The 19,889-nt window shown below is 44.1% G+C and overlaps 3 protein-coding genes across 4 annotated transcripts in view; 1 reads left to right on the top strand and 2 right to left on the bottom strand.

Moving 5' to 3' along the window:
- LOC119227703 (peroxidasin) overlaps window positions 1-5,289 on the top strand; it is a 35,691-nt gene extending 30,402 nt beyond the window's left edge. For both annotated transcript variants that reach the window (XM_037486718.2, XM_037486716.2), the window contains 4 exons: window positions 1,044-1,155; window positions 1,237-1,369; window positions 1,988-2,101; window positions 2,812-5,289. In XM_037486718.2, coding sequence (XP_037342615.2) covers window positions 1,044-1,155; window positions 1,237-1,369; window positions 1,988-2,101; window positions 2,812-2,955 — 503 coding nt within the window. In that variant the 3' untranslated portion in view covers window positions 2,956-5,289. The remainder of the gene's footprint in view (window positions 1-1,043; window positions 1,156-1,236; window positions 1,370-1,987; window positions 2,102-2,811) is intronic.
- A 1,916-nt stretch (window positions 5,290-7,205) lies between these two features.
- LOC134104176 (uncharacterized) lies at window positions 7,206-8,513 on the bottom strand. The gene is made up of 2 exons (XM_062557497.1): window positions 8,473-8,513; window positions 7,206-7,918 (listed from the first exon to the last, which is right to left on the bottom strand). Exon 2 carries the CDS (start codon window positions 7,909-7,911, stop codon window positions 7,288-7,290), a length of 624 nt encoding a protein of 207 aa, XP_062413481.1. The 5' UTR covers window positions 7,912-7,918; window positions 8,473-8,513; the 3' UTR covers window positions 7,206-7,287.
- A 6,174-nt stretch (window positions 8,514-14,687) lies between these two features.
- Window positions 14,688-16,283, bottom strand: ccr6b (chemokine (C-C motif) receptor 6b). Its single transcript, XM_037486891.2, has one exon. It carries the CDS (start codon window positions 16,281-16,283, stop codon window positions 15,213-15,215), a length of 1,071 nt encoding a protein of 356 aa, XP_037342788.2. The 3' UTR covers window positions 14,688-15,212.
- Window positions 16,284-19,889: the final 3,606 nt, after the last annotated feature.

Genomic DNA, 19,889 nt, shown 5'->3' with positions numbered 1-19,889 from the left:
TTATTCTTAACCAACTAAAGTCTAAGGGTAAGCTTGTTTGTACCATTTATTTAAACATGTGAGATGAGATTAGAACAGATAACTGAGAGTAATAGCCAAGCCAAGATCGTTAATTAGAACATTGAGCAAATTTGTAAGTATTCTAAAATGTTTTTTTAAAGAGCCTTTTAGATCCACGATTCGTTCATTAAATGTATGAACTGCTCCAGTGTCTTCAGGGGGGTTAAAAGCTTCCATCGTTTCATTGTCTCAGGAGAACAAGCCGTAGTATTCAGGCATTTAATAATAATAATAATAAATAATAATCTTAATAAGCAAGGCTTATTAATTCTTGTTCTTTTTATCCCAGATAGTGACCCAGGGTCTCATCCTCCCTCGACAAAATGTGCAGGGAAGAGCAGAGCTAATAAACACAGAATCTCCTGGCAGACATAAGAGGGTTGGAAGTCAACACCCTTGTTTCTGTCTGTGAGGCGGATTCACAGCTATGTTCAGCTCCATTGAGAGAGACTGTGTGTGTGTGTGTGTGTGTGAGCAAGCTTACAGGGGTACAGCAGTGTGCATCTGTGCACTCATCCGTGTCGCTCGCTGTTGATAGTCGTCGAGTAACCGACTGCTCTGGTAAATGAACCCACACGTCTGTCCTCCCTTGGTGTGGAGTGTCTCTGGTGGCTCTACGCAGGTGTGTCCTTGGGCACGAGCAGGGTTTTGTGACAGTGTGTGGCTCTTTCCTTTCCTTTGATCTGCGTGCAGCGATGAGTGAGTCATGGTGATGCAACCAGAAACCAATGTCTCACATCAACACTTTGAAATGGAGAGAAAGTGGCATCAGCATTTTTCATTTCCGTTTTGTGTATGTATGGCATGCTTGTACATGAGTAGGTGGCTGTATGTGTGTTTGTGGCATACATTAACCTCATTTCCCTGCATAGGTTTCCCTTATTGTTGAAAATGATGATAACGTTATTTTCACCACCACGAAAAAGTATGGCATAATAAGAATACATGAATGAAGCGCGTTGTGTTGTGCTTAACGCCGTCAGACTGCAGAACCAAGGGTCAGTTCAACGCTCTGTCGTACCACTTCAGAGGACGCAGATCAGCTGAGCACAGCTACAAAGAGGAGGGGCCTGACAACAGCGTCCAGGAGAAGAGGTAACACCCACAACAGGACCAGTGTGGACGAAGCTTGTGTAACATTAACCTGTAATTCAATCGAGATGTTTGCTTTTGCAGCCCAATGGAGAAAGCCGGACAAAGTATTGTAAATGTTACTGAGACCTCCAAAAAAAGCGCTGAACCGTCAATCAACGACTTTCAGGGCTTTGTGTCCGACATGCAGAAGACAATCACAAGTTTACGAAAGCAGGTGGGTCTCACTGTACTGCAGGCCAACACAATGACACAAAGTCCAAAGGCAGAGACATGTGGTCCACTAACATGTCAGCAGTACAGTTAATAGCACCATTTGGCCAGCTGCAGCCTTTTAGAGTCAAAGTAAAGGGAAATCACACATCTGTTTTTCAACACCCTCCATTCAAGTCGCACATGAAAGCGCGTTGGCCTCGCTGGCCACAACTGAGTAACACTCGTGCTTACGTCATAGGCTCCACTACCTAGCATTGTCACTAGCATAGCATGGGCCAGGCATCAATGGTCGCCACGGTGCAATCCACTGCCTGTCTGAACCATAACTACTCGAGGTGAGCCTGTGTGCAGGGTCACACTTAGTTACAACTAACCCTACCTATATTAAGCAAGTATCATTTTGCTGTTTTTATGTTCTTGTTATATAAGTAGTTGCCGAGGATGGGTCTATAGTAACGGCCTGTTTTTAGAAGATGCTTGGATGTCGTGTTTATAATAAGGGTTGTGTTGGAGGTGACTCGAGTTGGATAAGAATGTGTTGACTTAGGGAGAGTCATGTGACGGGATGCATGTGACCACAGACCACTGCTCATCAGAGTAAATGCTTGTGTCTTTGCAGATCAAAAGACTCGAGACCCGTCTGAGCAAGACCGACTGCACCGACAGTGAGGGACGTGAACGCAAAGATGGAGAGCGCTGGAAGCAGGACTCCTGCACCATATGTGAATGCAGAGTACGTAACATAGCAATCCATATGCAGCACACGCACCGCTCTGCCTCCAGGAGCTGGTCTGGTTTCACTATCTGAATGCCCGCTGCCCAAGTCCACTTACTTTAAATGCTGCAGTTTCCTCTCCTCTGTGTGTGTGTGTGTGTGTGTGTGTGTTCTCTGCCTTTCATTCTTTATCTCTCACACCTCCTGGCAGGGTGGCAGCTCAATGCCCAACCTGCCAGCCTTTGATTCCATGTTTCCCATTGCACAGCTCATCTCACTCGCCACGTGTGATGGCACACCTTTCAGTTCTGTTTGACATGCTTCTCTCTTTTCCCTCGGCTTCTTTAAAACTTCTTGTTCCACCTTCTATGCCTGTTTTTAATTGGAGGATTTTTTAATTTTTAATGCATAATCTGGTAGGGAGAAGCACAATGTGGACCATCTGGGAGAGAACCCTTTGTTTCGACACATTGTGCTGTTACTATGAAACTAAGCCGCCATTGCTGGCTTCATTCTTGTCGTCAAGCATTTTACGAGTTGGAGGAAGAAGGTTTCACTTTCTGTGCCAAACCCAACAGCGCTAGCTAGTGAGCTAGCTAGCTATGTTCACGTCACGAACACCTGACACAGGATTCTGTTATATGAACAGACCAGATCACATTCACTCCATCTGGTATAATCTAATAAATGAAGTGACCTGATGCCATCTCTGCCCCCCCCCCCCCCAGGACACCCAGATGACCTGCTTTGTGGAGTCTTGTCCACCGGCTGAGTGCAAATGGCCCGTCAAGCTAAAAGGCTCCTGCTGCCCGGTGTGCCACCACCTGGCTGATGTTGAGAAGCCGCCTCAAGTGGACACTCGCCACCAATAACCCTCAGGACCCCCCGCCCTCCCAACATACTCCAGTGGCAGAAAGTCACACCCAGACAAACCCACACATCAGATGGGACTCATGAAGGTGTGTCGACCCGCAGCCACCAATAGCCTCAGTTTTTTGTTTTGTTTTATTTTGTATTCTTCTTTGTAATTTGAGGGAGGGGAGGCCGTTCATTTTTGGGGTGGTGGCTTCCACCAGGGACAGTGGCCTGCGGCGCGGTTTATATTGTGGCCGGGGATCATTAAATGGATGATGGTCTGAACCCATGGGTAGGCGGGAGGATTGTACAGACGGACAGACGTCCTCTCCTTGCCGGGGGGCCCCTGAGGCCCCTGGGGCTTCTGGGGCCCCTGAGGTGTAACCTGCCCGTAACACGTAGTGACAAAGCACAGGGCCACATGCCGCGGGGCAGCAGGAAAGGGAAGTAGATTGAGAGGCGGCAGCCCTGTTGTCAATAAGTTCTCAGGTTAGAGATGCCAAAAACTGGTGCTATTTCCCCCCCCCCCCTTTTTTTTATTCATGATTTTAATCACTAAATACAAACCTTAGGTATTGTCTTTTGTACGCAAAACAACCTATAAACGCTCAGTATATGCCTTTTTATGATAAATCACAATTGAGAGGAGGGTTTCCCTCAAACTAAACTTTTTATAATTAGATTTACTTCATCTTTTACGCATGGAGCTTGTTATGAATTTGTTTGTCCCTGCTCCTTTTTACACAAAATGCTTACATATGAAGATAATGTGAAGCCCTAGGAACATGTTCTTAATGCAAAAGAGATGTCTACTGATCACTGCTCCTCTTTCCATGGACAACTTGTTAGTGGACTTCCTTCTAGTCTCTGCTGGCCTGTCCTGACCTTGAGTGAAGTGGAGCCGCGGGGACACTCACACCAGCTCTTGCACTGTTGTGCTCCCTTCCAAGTTTCATTTTGCTTTCAGGAAGCAGTGAAAGATGGTCCATTTTGTACCACTGTAATGTTGTGAACTTTCACCCAGTATTCTCCTCGGCCTCCTAAAGCCAAATGTATGATGTAGATCTTCCTAAAGTGACCTAAAGAGCACATGTGTATCTGTGAAACTAGGTGTGAATGTTGAGATGAGGTTAGGATCCAGCCGTTGCCACTGCTGAGCCGACCCCAGCAGCATTCTCCCTGTTCCCTGTTTGTTGTCCACGTCTAGTCTCCAGTCCCTCGGACTGCTTCCACGCTGCACCCTCTGCCGTGGTGGACCTGCAGTTGGGACAAGGACACGCGCGCAGGCCTTCCTTTTTTTCCAGCATCCACTGTGACTCGGCCTTCTCCCTCGTCAGCACTGCGTGTTCAGCGCTCCCACATGTGCCGGAGCAGTGTTTAAAGAGTTGCATGCTGGTCCCACTCAGGTTGCCATGTTGGGTGAAATAAAGTGTGCTTCCCGTTGGTGACGTCATACGACAGAGCTTGGGTGGAGCGCAGGCCTCTCCGACACTGACCCTCATTCCGCTGTAATGGAAGCCATATGAGCGGGGGGGCGGGGGGGTGTTGGGGGAGGGCCACTCATGGTTGGGATACAGGCAAAACAAGTCTCCGGTGGTGTCAATGTGAGATGTACTCTACTGACCCCCGTCAGCCGGCCCGGAACGTGTCCTGTACCTAGACCCATTGTCCTCCCCCCACCCCCCCCCCATGCAGCGGCCCTCTGAGAGCGACCTGAGTCCCGACTCTATTCCCGTGCTCCTCGTTATGGTTCCTTTCCATTGTTTTCTTTAGGAGGCGAGCAAAACAATCCTCTCCCGAATGTTTGATAAGTGGGTCGGCAGTTGTACTCGTCAATTGGTATCATATCAAATGTTGAAATAAAGTGCAAGGGTTTGTACCTCAAACCGTGTTTACAGCCCTTCCAACAGTGCCTGGATGTACACATCTTAGTGCGCCACGGTGTGTGCGTCTCAATGCAATAAGTATTATGTTTGTAAATTTTCATCAACATAGTGTATGAATAAGTGTCTCTTTGTTATTTACAGGCTATACGCAATTTGGCCGGAGTCCCAAAGTTTGCATGTCAAAGCACTGTGAGCTCTAAGTTACCAGTCTTTATTTTCATATATCTTGAATTACTTCCATTTTACTTTTTATTTCCACCCCCAAAAACCTTCCCCAAGTGTCAATGCAATGCACTGCTCTGCAAGACTGAACACGCCTTATCTACCATGTGGATATACTAGTACCTATCATGACATGTGTATTGTACGTTTGCCAAAGAATGGTTTGCACTGTAATGTATGCCTCTCGACAGTAAGAATAAATAAATCAATACGCCACATTGGAATTAGTGTTGCATGTTGGTGCACGTTCTTTCTCAGCCATCAGCACACTGTTGCTGTGACGAGGCTCTGGAATCTCCGTGTTGCTCTAAACATCAAATCCATCTCTAGGCTTTTTATTTTTATTACACATGAACAACACGTGAAGTCAGTAGAGCTAAAGCGATTGTGATCCTCCTAATCGGGTCAAACAGACTTGTGTCCCAGGTGAGTGGTGTTGGAGGCCTTTGGTATTGCAACCATGTAGCACACCGAGTTTTTATACCTCTTACTATGTGATTATGTGAGAACCGTGAAAACACATCAGAGCTCAAGATCAGCTGTTCTGAAACAGAGCCTCGATCACAACCTGCATCTCAGGTCGATTATAATATTAATAGGTAAAATAATTCTATTAATAGTATGAGTTATCCCATTAGTGTCCAGTAAAAGCAAGCGGTAAAAACTAGTTGTGAGCTGCTTGGAGCTATAAGCCAGGTTTTATTTTCTGTGAACTTTATGTAAGGGCTGCAGTTTATCTTTTTTCTGATGTGATTTATGTTTCGATCGATGTTTGTGCCATTTAGTAATGCTATTCTGAAGATGGGTCTAACAGCAGAACAGAGGCTCAGCTCCTTATTTCCTTCCCCGGGCCGAAGGTGAAGAGTCAAAAGAATCAACTGGCTTGAGTTTAAAAGCTATAAAAGAAAATGTATTAGCAAACAGAAACAATACAATTACAAAGTGAAACATGCAGTCCAGTCTCACATGACCATCCATACTGGTTCCTTCGCTTAGCTTCCAATCTCTGGGGGGGGGGGGCGTGTCCCTTGTGCTCCTGTCGTATGTGATTGGCTGCACATTCAAGCCCAGCTCCTCCCCCGTGATTTCCTTTCCACTCCAAGGCATCACATGACTCCGTCTCCTGGCCTGATGTGAAATCCCTCACTTAACTGACTCGTCCCTTTTCACAAACCTTCAATGAATGTAAAGATAACTTAGCGTGCATATTATCATCATCGAATATACACTCTATTAATAATTATCTTAACTCATCACATTTTAACTATTATGTTTAACTCAGATCTATATGGTCCGAAATCTAAATATTTGGTCCTACGTCCTTTGCTCATTAACAACCTGACAGGACACAACAAATGGAAGAAAAACCCACTTTGGGGAGAAAATATGGAAGAAATCCATGAATGAAGACCTTGATCTTCTCCCCGGCCTTAAACGCTCTATTGTGGCAGGATGTTAATGTAGGTGGGACCGGTGGCTCTGAGAATCCCTTTCTTTGATTCCTCCAGTGCATCAACCCCCCGACCACTAGCGCTGAGTGAGACGCTGCAGGTGGTGGGTCCAATCTCCTGGGAGTCTCCATCTGGACAGAACTGGAAGACCAGCATGAACGCTGAGGAGGCCATGTCTGCTGTGGTCTGCTGGGGGAGCAGGGGACACTGACTTAACACAGTGGACACTGTGGTAAACGGGTTGGAGGACACTGAAGAAAGGATCATGTGCATTTGGTTTTACTGCCACACAGGGCGGGCTGGGGGTCAAAGGTGACCCCTCGCTGTGAGCCCGCAATTGTCAGAGAAACCGCTAGATTAGCTGTTACAGAGCCTTCTGGGAGTTTTATTATCAGCCGTGTGCGTCCTATGGACCGGCCAGTTATGATAGACACATGGTATTTACTAGTGGGCCGGATATAACTAAACTAAAGAGATTAAAAGAGTAAAGAAGATGGAAACCAGTGTGAATATAAATATGAGTCACTGGTTCCAGGCTTTAACTATCAAATGTGAGACCGTAACCCAAATATTAAATGAACAGGTGCCAATAATTGTGGCACATATATTTATTGGAAAAATATTTGTTTAATGATAATTCTTTAAGGTTTTTTATGTTACTTCAGTTGAATCTTTTTGTCAACATTTTAATGAAAAAACACGAGGATAAACAATAAAGAAATCTTTTATTGTCTCGTTTTGCTCATTTTTAGAATAAAGATTAAAGATAAAGGTGGATTCTCAGAGTCTTTCAGGGTGTTGAGCCTCCTTCGCTGATATTGTCCTCGTGATCTTCTTTGAGTTCAGTTCTGAGGGCCTGACTGACCTCCTCCTCCTCTGCATGGAGCTTGGTGACATCCTCCTGGTTGCTTGAGAACGTGAGTTCATGTTTCATCGCTCTGAATTCAAGCTTGACATCCTCTTCCTGGATCTGGTTGGTCTTCAGCTGAAGTTTCAGCTGCTCAAGTTCGTCAAGGAGCGCTTCGTTTTTATCCCTCTCGAACTGAAGCTCTGCTGAGAGCTTCTGCTCGAGGATTACATAAGACATTTTCATGTTCTCGTATTCCATTTGCAGCTCCTTCTTCTTTTTAGTTTTGAGGGTGCTGCGAACCTTGCTGGCGATGCCGAAGGTGATCATGGTCTCCGGGTCACTGGCCCTCTTGAGTCTCTCCAGCTTCTCACGGGTGTCTTTCTCCCTCTTGATGAACATCCTCTTCAGGCCCTTTTGGTGGCGCAGCTCCTCTCTGCACTCCTGTAGCTGTTGGAACAGGGCGCCGCTCTCTGAGGCGGCTCGGACAGGGCCACTCTGCTGCCTTGCTTGGTCCTGGTTGTACTGGGGGCCATGGGGCCTCCTGTTGTTTCTTCCGTACTCCATTGCTCGCCTGGTGGACACGTATGCACGGATCTTGAATAAATGCAGTTAGCAACTGATAAACAGTTGGGATTTGTAACAACTTGACGACTTGAAATGATAGTCTGTCAGTAATGAACAGTTTCAGCAGAAGTTCATCTCTTTACGTAGAGAAGTTGACTAAAAGTGACTAGAAAGGAAAAGCTGGCTTATATTCAAACTTTGCCATAACAAACATGCTATGACAACAGCAAACCAATCAGAAGATTTCAGCTAAGAACGCAGGTTTATGTCGCCATGGCAACCACTGTTGTTTACATATCTTTTAGTTGTTATTTTTTGTTTCAGACAACCTCCACAATAAACCAACATAGCAATGAGGAGTAGATGCTTTGATGGTTTCATGATGAATCATGAAACCATCAAAGCATCAGTGTTCTCGCCAGGAAAACACCTTTGCATAAACATATTTGAATCCAAGCTGTAAATATCTTTCCATAAACTACGACAATGACTCCAACTGAAGGTTTTATAATAAAACGACCAAACTACACTATCAAATGTATGAGTGAGGTATGACCTCACCAGCTCAGCTGATCTTGCTAATGAGTTTAACTTTAGGATCAGTAGAATCTAGTGAAAATCCACAGGCCGATATTGAGCTTGCTTGTGTTCCACGGGTCGATGTCACATGACCATGGTCATGTCTGACCAGTGCACAGAAGCTGGCCTCTCCTGCACACAACCCCTGTGGACATAGTAAGGTGTTTGGTCAAAATGAGAATATAAAATATTTGATGAAAGTAATTATTGTCTAATCTCATGTGGAGGTTTGTTTTGTTCCAACTTGAATCCTTACGCTTTCTGTGTGCATTTCAAAACGTTTTAACACACATCTGGACATGTGCACACTCGCACATCTGGCTCTCGCTTCCCACGAGTCACATGGGCCACCTGGAGTATCACTTAGGATTCTGTCCTTCTCATTTCCACAGCGAGGCGGATGAAAGAGAGAGAGGCGGTACCCCACTGGGGGAGGGGGAGGGGGGGGGGTCTCGTCCCAGTACTCGGAGTACTGCGGCCACGGCTTGTCACTTCCAATAGGTGTGAAATGTTACGCGTAGGGCCCCCCCCCCCACCCCACGCTGGTGTTTGGGCTCTGACACGCAACCCCTTGGCGTTCATGCTGCAGGTGTTTGCGCGGGAAGCTGCCGTGGCTTCCAGTGAGGGGGGGGGGGGGGCTTCTTATGGCCACATTCCAGCAGCAAGCTGAGCTGGAGGGTACAGTGGCACTGAGGGGCCGCTCCATGAAGCTCACAGCCCTCATTGTTGGAAATGCTTTTTCCTGCTTGTTTCCTGCCTGTCTTTGTGATGCAAGGCTCACTACATGAGGGTTATGGACCCAATCTGCAGATTCTGCATTTCAGAATGACACCCAAACTGAGACAGATGCATAGTTAACATAGTTCAGTTATTTGAGGTTTGTGCGTGTGTGCGTGTGTGTGTGTGTGTGTGTGTGTGTGTGTGTGTGTGTGTGCGGTTTGTTGTTTGGCCAGCAGTGTTTAGACCAGCCCTTCCATGCCTGTGTTTGGTCTTTCCCTGATGGCTTTCTCAGCCTTGTTGTTTCCGACTCCCAGATGTTTAAGCTAGACTAATTCCACTTACACACCACATTTGCCTCCTCTCCCCCGTTTGAAAATACCAAACTCCGCTCACGGCTCCATTTACGGTAATTGCCAAAGCAGAATGGCCTGAAACGTAGAGCAAAGCGGTTAGGAGGGTTATCTTCCCCGTGTGCGTGTCAGTGTGTGTGTGCATGTGAGCAGAGAGGAACATACAGTTCCTCCAGAGGAATTGATAATAATAAAAGCAACTGATAACTGGCTGACGGTTGACCCGCTCACATTCCTCAGTGGACACCAGCAGAGTACAGTCTGAGCCAGCCAGATAATCCCCTCGCTGCCAGGAGCCCTGATCATGGCTGCCTGGTGGGGAGGAGGAGGCCTGAAGGGAAGCGCGTCTCTCTGCAGATGCTGAATGATGAATACTCAAAGACAACCTGGACTCGGCTCAAGGCTTTTCTCTCGGGGGCCGTTACATTTATAGCAGGGGGCTTCGATCCCAGAGGGGCTTTACGTAAAAAATATCCCAGTATAGCAACACATCTTTATCTTTCTACGCAACCTTTTTGTGATGTGTGTGTAGCTTGCATCATTTGTCATTCTGCTAAGCTTCATGTAAACTATGGGGCCACTCCATCTATTGAATAGATATGCCTCAGGTGCACTTAGTTCCAAAGATGTATCACATTCTTGTTAGATGTTATATTCATATGGTGTGAGCTGTATCAGTGTGGGCCGGTGGAAGGCCGAGAGCCACAAAGTCAATAAAAATAGATATAGGACGGTAGGTCTTTAGAATGCCCTCATCTCCTTTTCCTAACCCTTAATTCCATTCCATTCTAACTTGTTTTTAGGCTGGGTCACATCTCGCCTCAGTGGCCTCAACAATATTTAATATAAGAAAAGGAAAGTCACGCTGCACTTCCCCATCCATGCCGCGCTCTGTGCTGTAATCCGAGTACCTGCCGCTCTGCATCGTGCTCATACAGTGATTACAGCTGCTAATGGCATTACCCCCCCCGTGAGGTTGTTTGCGCTGTTAGAAGAAGCAGCTCCTTGCTTGTCCATCAGAGGAATGAGAACCACAGGAATGTAAGCGTGAAACACTTCAACATCACATGGGAGCTACAAAAATGAAAATACTATGTAGCATAACAGCGTAAGAACACACTTATGTAGCTTGAATTCAATTGGCTTTCCCATAAAGAGTCCACAGGGAGCGATTACCTCACTCACACTACACTCTGTGTGGTGAACTCTCAAATGTAGAGCATAGATGGGACCCATGCACCACTGAGTCATGGACTGAATATTCACATCAAAAAACCTTTTTCCTCATCAGAACGAGGGCGGGGAGTCTGGTCAAAGTCAAACGATTGGTCCATCTGCCGTTGTTCTCCGAAATCTGGCAAAGACAAAGTGGTCCACAAAGGCAGATACTCCAATTGAGATGAACAAAAGCACATTTCGCGCCCTCTTCCCTGCCTGTGCTGCATTAGCACAAAGGCTCTGACAATTTACCAGGCTGCTACAATAAATCCCTCTAGGGAGAGTGAATCACATGTTAATTACAGTAAAGGAGTGACTTCATTATCAAATGCCAGATGTTTAGATAAAAATAAATAAAGCCTGTCCTAGAAGAGTAAATCCACCCTTTAAATAAGCCCTCGCAGTCACTGCAGCGCCGACATGTTGCAGCATGCCCCTAACGTGTGAGAGTTCTCACATCCACTAGCAGCCCATCAGATTTGAATAATTTAGCTTCAGGCTTATTCCTTATTATTAACAATAATTAGTAACATTAGTAACATTAGTACTATAGGGGAAATCCTGTTGCCAACTGTTTCCTTCCTGATAGCTGCACATCGGTCCAGAGAACTCATCCAGTCTGTAACAAGTCCACCTTTTTCTTCCCTGTAGTGCCGTTTGTCATTTCTGGTTGTTCTAAGTATTTATACATATTTCTGAAAGGGAAGAGACGACTCACTACTTCCTACTTCCATCATAGGTTTAAAGCACGACGAGTAACGAATGTTTTACAGTTGTTACTGAGCAGTGTAAATGAGCTGATAGACGATATGGGACACGTGCACGGACCCATGTATTCACCGATACCTGCGTCTGAGCCTGTGAGCCTATTCATTAGCCTCTGTTTAGCAGTTTCCATGTGCAACAGTCCGCTGTCTATTCGTGACAAAGCTCTGATAAACTTGAATCCCACTTCTAGAAACCCACCTGGTCCCAAGTTTGTTAGTTACTCAAAGCAGTAATACGACAGTGTAGAAATACTCCTCAATAGGTCAAAATCCTGCTTTCTAAATTGTGAAAGTCCATAAGTCTTAGCATGGAAATACACTCAAAGGAACAAAAGTCGTAACACTTTTGTTCTCTGGTGTTGAATGTTGCAGATGGTAAATATTATCCTGCTGAGTACTAATGTTAGATTTCATTTAACATCTGAAAAGACAAAAGTTAGTCATATTGTCAAATATATACAGTGGACTACAAAGTACATTCCTGGCTTTTAAATGTAGTGAAGTAGAATAAATCATCGACAACTGACCACTTTGCTATTAGCACCCACACACGGCCCTGCGTGGTCAATGAAGCACAGTTCTGTCTAAACCATAAATGTAGACTCAAAAGGGGGACACCTAGTAGCTAGTGCAACCTATGAGGAGAATACGGCAGATACCCGCTCACACGCATCGCCCCGTGTCCAGATGTGGGCAGCTCACATCTGGACACAGCATTCAAATGTGTCTCAAACGGATCTCTAGTGAGATAGCAACTTGATCGAAGCATTAACATTGCGTAATGTTCCTTCTGGAATTCCATTCAGCTGACCTATGTGAGCAGAAGTTATGCCACACATAGTCAAAATGCCTGAGGGACTGAGGAGCAGCCAAACCCAAAAGATAATCATCAAGTATGTAAAAGGCCTCCATATCCGTGTCTAGGAGTGTGTGAAATGAGAGTCTAAGTTCACATGGTGGTGTGGCAATAAACAGGCTGCAGGGGAGACACCTGCTTGGATGGGAAGCAGGAACGCTGCTGTACAAATGCTTCCTTTATATCAAACTGTGTTTTTCTCAATGGGAGTTAATCACTAGTTTGTACTTTATGTCACAGCTGTGTACTATGCTACGTTATCTTGGGTTTCCACCACTAACAGTGCTTTGTGCTGTAAGAGAGGTACAGCGTCAGATGAGTCACCTCGCACTTTGCATTGGTGTTTTTGTTAATCAGAATGAAAGTGACATTGTACTCAGTCACTGGCCTCACAGAGCATGACACGTTCAAACACACAATACATCAAGTCTGTGCAGTTGATGGAGTGATGAAGGGTACTTTGGTTCCCAATACTCAAAGTGCAGTCCTGAGGCACATCTTTGGTGTTTGCAATGCCTCTAATATATTCATTTTAACGTCTGTATTATTTCTACAGCTCTATAGCGAGCAAATACCTTCTTTGTAAAGATACAGAAGAGTTATTTTCAACAATTAAGAATACATTTTTTTTAAATGTATAGTTTGCCGTCTCCCCGCAGTTGTTGAAGCTTAAAAATGTGTCAATTTAAATAAGATAGTGACATTATATTTTAAAAGCAGAATACTGGTAAAATGTAAATTACCAGCAGTCCACAAAGGTGGGACATTGAATTTTGTGTACTACAGCTAAAAATGTTTTTACCAAAAGAGGCAGTACTTCTGTTTTATTTGACAGTTTAAAGTACTGTAAACAAAAATACACTACGTAAAGATAACTTTTCTTTATTTTACGGTTTTACTGTAACCAAAAGTACATTTAACATCTAACATTTAAATAACTTTGTTTGATGTCACAATCAAACACAGCCACTGTATCAAAAAATACAATACATTCACCTTTTTACAGTAAGTTACTTGTCACCAGCTGTCAGTTAGTCACTATGTTTACTTTTACAGTATTTTACTGTGAACCTTTTTACACTAAGTTACTTGTCACCAGGTGTCAGTTAGTCACTATGTTTACTTTTACAGTATTTTACTGTGAACCTTTTTACACTAAGTTACTTGTCACCAGGTGTCAGTTAGTCACTATGTTTACTTTTACAGTATTTTACTGTGAACCTTTTTACACTAAGTTACTTGTCACCAGCTGCCAGTTAGTTACGGTGATTATTTTTACAGTATTGCAGCTGTGGGGTTTCTCACAGTATAGTGTCTAATAAAATCTCTTCCATCTCCTGGCTAAAGACGTTGCCATGCTGGGAGCAGTGTGGAGGCAACAGATAGACTCTCTTAATTCTGGGTTGAGCACTTTTTTAAAGCAATGGGACACAGAAATCAACCCCCCAGAAGAGGGCTGTGCTTGGAAGCAACTTGACTGATGACTGACTGATGAAAGACTGATGCCTTTCATGCTGTTTTTAATGTTATCGTCTTATTTCTAACTGTGATACATGACTCTAGAAACCTGTGGTGGCTTTTGACGTATATTCTAAACCAACCACAGGAAATGACCTTCATCGTCACAGGAAGAAACATTTTTTGTCTTGCCCCACAAAGAACACGTTAACAAAAAATAGCATACAGTAGTAGTGTTAGTGTGTTAGTATTTGATGATTGAAATAGTTTGTCTATAGCGTGAGATGAATCTGCCTTTAATGTTGTAGAGGTTTCCATGACCACTCCTACTAGCGGTTCTGGTGTGGCGGTTTCTGTCACGCCGAGTGCTGAGCTGAATTTATCGATGACCTATTGACATGACGTAGGATTTGTTAAGAATAAACAGCCTTTGATTTTAACAGAACCGTATGGTCAGACCCACAGTGCTGACAAGCCTCGTTCCGGCGTGGGATGAAAGTGATAATTGGTGCATATCATTTAACTAAAAGCTCATTAACTGTTCAGGAAAATGCACTATTTTAGCAAAAGTACTTGATCAGGAAATGTGACAGAAGCAAAATAATCCAACATAAAAATATGAAAAACCTATTAACAAAATGGGATGCCTTGTTGAGAAAATGTGTAGAGACGAACTCCCTGAATTTGATCCTTTTTTCTTTTATTAAATGAGCCTAATTGCCACATATCTTTCACAGCAAAACAAAAAAACAAGATATGGTTAGAAGTTGACATGAAGAATCCAAATGTGTCCCAATCACACATCGGATCCTCCAGTTATGAGTCGTTTTGAAATCACTGAACATCCAAGTCAGCCGCTGTGTTCCCATAATTCACGGAGGAGAATGCATAACTAAAGTACAATCCATCATTAAGCATTATATCGAGATGTATGTATGTGGTGGTTTGTTCAAAAGGGGTTTTATCAAACATATATTTAAGACTTGTTTTTCAAATTATTATTTTTATTTCTGCAAAAATAAAGATCAATCAGCGAGAATATTTATGTAGAATGTCTATTCTTAGAGCAACATTGGCAGATATTCTTACAATGTGATAATAAAATAAAAAAATATATTGGTCTGTAAAGAAAATCACCAATTAGCTAATTAGTATCTATGTTAATATATATATTACCATATTTTAACGGTAAATTGTGAATGCCGGCTGAGGGTTCTGAAGTTTCAAACACTCCACCTTTTAAGCAACACTTCTTATCCACTTATGTACAGCTAAAGCAAAGTAACACCACAAGCAACAATATCTCCATCTTCGGTACCGCCGGCGATCGTTGCTAATGGAACCGCTGCAGCATCACGCACTGAATGACCTCCCGTTGTTGGAGCTATCTGAAGACACGCGGCCTGAGATGCAAGTTTCGGACGTGACGCGAGACGAGCGCGCGGCGCTGCCGTGCTTTCTGCCGAAGCACCACAAGTCCGACATTATTTGCCGGAAGTGGACCCTGAACTTCACCCCAACGAAGGCGTAGAGGACGGGATTGAGACAGCAGTGGAAGTAGGCGATGCTCCTGGAGATGGCCAGCACCCGGAGTCTGATCTGCTCTGGCTCACAGCTCCTCTCCTTGAAAAGAGACGCCGTGCGGTTCAGCAGCGTGACATTGTAGGGCAGGTGGCACGCGATGAAAACCGCAACAACTGCCATGACCACGCGGATGGCCTTGTGCCTCTGGCTGCTCTTGGCTCTCAACAAGGTGCACACGATGCTGGCGTAGCAGAACACCATCACCAGCAGGGGCAGCAGGAAGCCAATGACTATTTGAAGGCTGGGAACCACCACCTTCATCAGCCTCGCGGTTCCTGTCTCTGTGAATGACAGCTCACATGTGCCGTCGTCGTACTTGCTGTAGATGAGTGTGGGCACAGTTAGGGCCACGGCGAACACCCAAACGGCTGAGCAGATGAGGCGGCTGTGGAGCAGAGTGCGCGAGCGTGCGCCGAAGGACCTTCTGGCCCGGACGATAGCAACGTAGCGGTCGCCGCTGACGCACGCCAGCAGGAGCATGCCACTGTAGAGGTTGATACTGTAGGCTGCCCTCAGCATCTTGCAAGCCACGGACCCCATTGACCAGCCATGCTGCTCGTTGTAGATGAGGAATGGCAGCGCGACCACAAAGAGCAGGTCCGCCACAGCTACGTTATAGAGGTAGACGTCCGTCATGGTCTTGCTCCTCTTGTAGCGGATGTAGGTGATGATCACCAGAGTGTTGCCGACCAGGCCGAGGGCACAGATGATGCAGTGGATGCATGTTCGTGTGATGATTTCCATGGGGTTAGGGTCGAGGCTGCAGGGTCCTTCATCGTAATGGTAGTCTTCAGTAATACCGTCAGAATAGTCGGAAGTCTGTGACGTCATATTTTCCATCTGGAGGAACATTTACACCAAATGGCCAACAGTTAGGGGAATGCAAATGTCAACCAAAATGTGTCACTTGTTAGTGAGGCTTACTTTCTACCAAGTACTCTTCCTACGACTGCCAGTGACCCAAATAGACGTAAAATGCACATGAAAGTAGGATGGAGGTGGTTGCACTTTGTGCTGTGTCTGATCTGAGAGGCTGATTAGATGTGCATCAGCGAGGATCTTCTGCACAGCTTTGTTGTGTAGAGAGGTCGCTAACATGCAACTAAAAACTAAACAAATTAAAAAGTGATCATACAGTTCTCTGCTTGAGACAAGAACAGTAGATTCTTTTGTTTTGGGTGATCAACATGATTTCTCCTTTCCGCTAATAGTAGCATGTAAATATTTTTTTACGGGCTGCAACTCACTTCTTCAAAAAGTCTGATGTATGCAACAGATATGACATTTGTTGATATCTTTGGTTTCAGCCCTTTCACTTCTCAAAAGTCACTAAGAAAAATGTACCCTATGCGTAGATGTGCTTGTGGTCGATGAGGAAGGTATCATATATCTGTTTTGGTAAATGACAGTTTGAGCCATGAAAATGAGCCTTTTGTTTCGAGACCAATTTGAGAACTGCGTTCTTTGTAAATATTGTATCTATATTTTGCAGAACTAACAGTTCTGTAAAAATGTTTCCGCCTGTGAAAATGTTCAAGTTAACCAGATTTAAAAAGCGATCAATCCTTAGGGGTTTAAAATCAAAGTGAATCTGTCAACATTCATCACTACACTTTAAAATGTATCACAAGCAATTTGTCCATTATTTTTTAGAGTTGCTGGATTAATGATACATAAAAACAATACACAAAACATTTTTGCAGTCACACAAAAAAAATCCAGCTCATTTAGCGCATATTTATACTGATATCTTCCATTCAGAACATACGCACCTTGCAGATCAACACTCCTTGATCTTCTGTGTCCCTCGTCGTCAGGTCAGAAGAAGTCAAAGCTGTGAAGAGTGAGTTCTGTGTGAGGGCTTTATGGCACAAATGCTGAGTGCTTAAAATATCAAAAGAAGAAGAAGACGTCAGAACCACACATTCTCTCTGGCTCTGTGTGGGTAAGGTGCATCACTGAGCATCCTGCTTCTGATGTCACACTCACCTGCAGGGACACCACCCCCCTCCCCCCTCCCCCTCAACCCTCCCCCTCCCCAGGCTTTACAGTCAGCGCTTTGATTTATTGCGAGTCTGTTGGATTCATGTATTTCCCCCAGTTGATCAGAGACTCAACCACTAAGAGCTACCATGCCATCTGAGTTTTTGTCAAAATAAAGAAAGTAGGTCACTTTTTAAAGACACAGAAGATTTCTTTATTATCATCTATGAATTTCCAAATTAGCACAGAATGCAAGGTTGTTTCACACTAACTGCCCTGTTTGTTTAAGTCTATTATTTGAAATGAGGAAATGTTTTGTTTGTCCCAGGTTGTTTTTTAATTGGCTTTCTATAGTCTGTACTGTTTTTTTTAATACTTTTACAACTTTTATTAAATTACATGGTGTTTCCAAAATGATAAAGAGCAATTGCCGACCCCTTATTAATTCAATTTATATCTTTATCATTTTTATTTTCTCAGTCATTTTTATTTCTTAATTTCTGCCAATTACTATGTTTTATCGCATTATTTGTTCAGTGAAACTGGAAAAATAATACAATAATCTACTTCTTTTTCTAATCTTTTTTTGTCTGTCCATTCTGTTTTTAACTTTTCTTTTGGGGCTTTCTGGTTGTTGAAGTTGTTAAGCTTTAAATATTTACTAAATCATTGTAAACTCAGACTTTATGAATCATTTATGGAACAGTTGTTTTGGAGCATTAATTGTGATTGATGGTGGTTTAAAAGGAAGTAGCTTTGCTCTAAACTGCAACAATACAGACTGCGGTTGCTTTCCCTCCAAATGGCCAGCAGGTGGAGCTGATGACACATCAGTGGATTGCAGCTACAGTTGAGGCTGATGAACCCGTTATACAGTATTATGGCTTTTTGCCATGTCATGTTTATCTGGACAAACTGCTAGACCTGTTATTGTGAAGTCATCACTTACAAGGACAAGGTGCAATGTCAAACCATGTCAACTGAGCTTTTGTTTATAGGACCAATCATCTTCTGGGCCTCTTGAAAGGCTGTCTTTTAACAACTTAGAACTTTAAAAAACAGTATTTAGCCTTTATCATGAAACACAAATTACATAAATTCCATGTAGGGGAACTTGTACAACTCCCCTACATGTAGAACCAAACTCATACCTCGTGCCATACAGAACTTAAAAAGCATTATATTACATAGAGGGTATGGAGAATGTAACTACAGGCCAAATGGAGGTTTTGAATCAAGGTGAGACTAAATTGAACAGGTAGTGTTGGGTAATTCAAGAGCCTGCTATATCCTGCAAGAAAGTGATGGGGACATTTTTGCTTTCAAAATAAAAGCCTTACTGTGTTGACTCCTTAAAATGATGTATCAGCTGCTTTGTGTGTGAGATAATAGAGTGCAGTCTCATGGAAAGTCATGAAACCGTCACAAGAGGCGATCGAGTGGTTTCGTATACGTATTGTCTTATTTTCATGCCACTCAGCACCATAACAATGCCAATCGAAAGACAATCAGGATCGTTGTTTCATAGTGGACCCACAAATGAAACGTCCATGTGACTGTCATGGCTAGTGACGAAGTGTTTTTATTATCCAAAAGGATTGCATATGGTGGGTGGCTGTCTTCTACTAACAGAACTTCCAACTAGGGGACTGGTTGTGGATTTATGGTAGTAACTGTAAAACCTAATTCAAGCCCAACCATGAGGTCTTTCCTCAACCTAACCTAACTTTTCTTCAATTGTAATACTGTTCCAACACCAGTCCTTCAACCTCTTGAAGTATGTGGATGACACCACCCTCATCGGACTCATCTCGGATGGAGATGAGTCCGCCTACAGGTGGGAATCTGACCATCTTGTGTGGTGTTGCAGCCAAAAAATCCTGGAGCTCTAAAGACAGATGGTTGTGCATTTTAGGAGGAATGCAGTCCCACCTTCCCCCATCTCCCTGTGTGACTCCCCTTTCCGTCTTCTTTGTTCCATCACCACCCAGGACCTCAAGTGGGAGCTGAACATCAGCTCCATCACCACGAAGGCTCAGCAGAGGTTGTTTCAAATTCAACTTGCCAAAGACAACGATGGTGCACTTCTACACGGCCATCATCAAGTCCATCCTCTGCTCCTCCATCACCGTGTAGTACGCTGCAGCCACAGCCAAGGACAAGGGCAGGCTGCAGCGTGTCATCCGCTCTGCAGAGAAGTTGATTGGCTGCAATCTGCCGTCCCTCCATCTGGCACCATCTTTTCTTGCCCTGTTATTGGTCTTGTTGTCCATTGTCTCATTCTCTTACTGTCCAATGCTATAAAAAAAACGCCACGTCAAATTCCTTGTATGTCTAATATATTTTGGCATTAAATGTTCCTGATACCTGGTTAAATATAAAGACTAAAGTCACATTGCGACATTTTATTCTGAAGGTGGCAGGCGGAAGCTGATTGACACGCCTCCTAATGATCCCCAGGTG

This window comes from Pungitius pungitius, chromosome 14 (assembly GCF_949316345.1).
Source record: "Pungitius pungitius chromosome 14, fPunPun2.1, whole genome shotgun sequence".
Lineage (NCBI taxonomy): Eukaryota > Metazoa > Chordata > Actinopteri > Perciformes > Gasterosteidae > Pungitius > Pungitius pungitius.
This window is presented reverse-complemented; position numbering and strand designations above follow the sequence as displayed.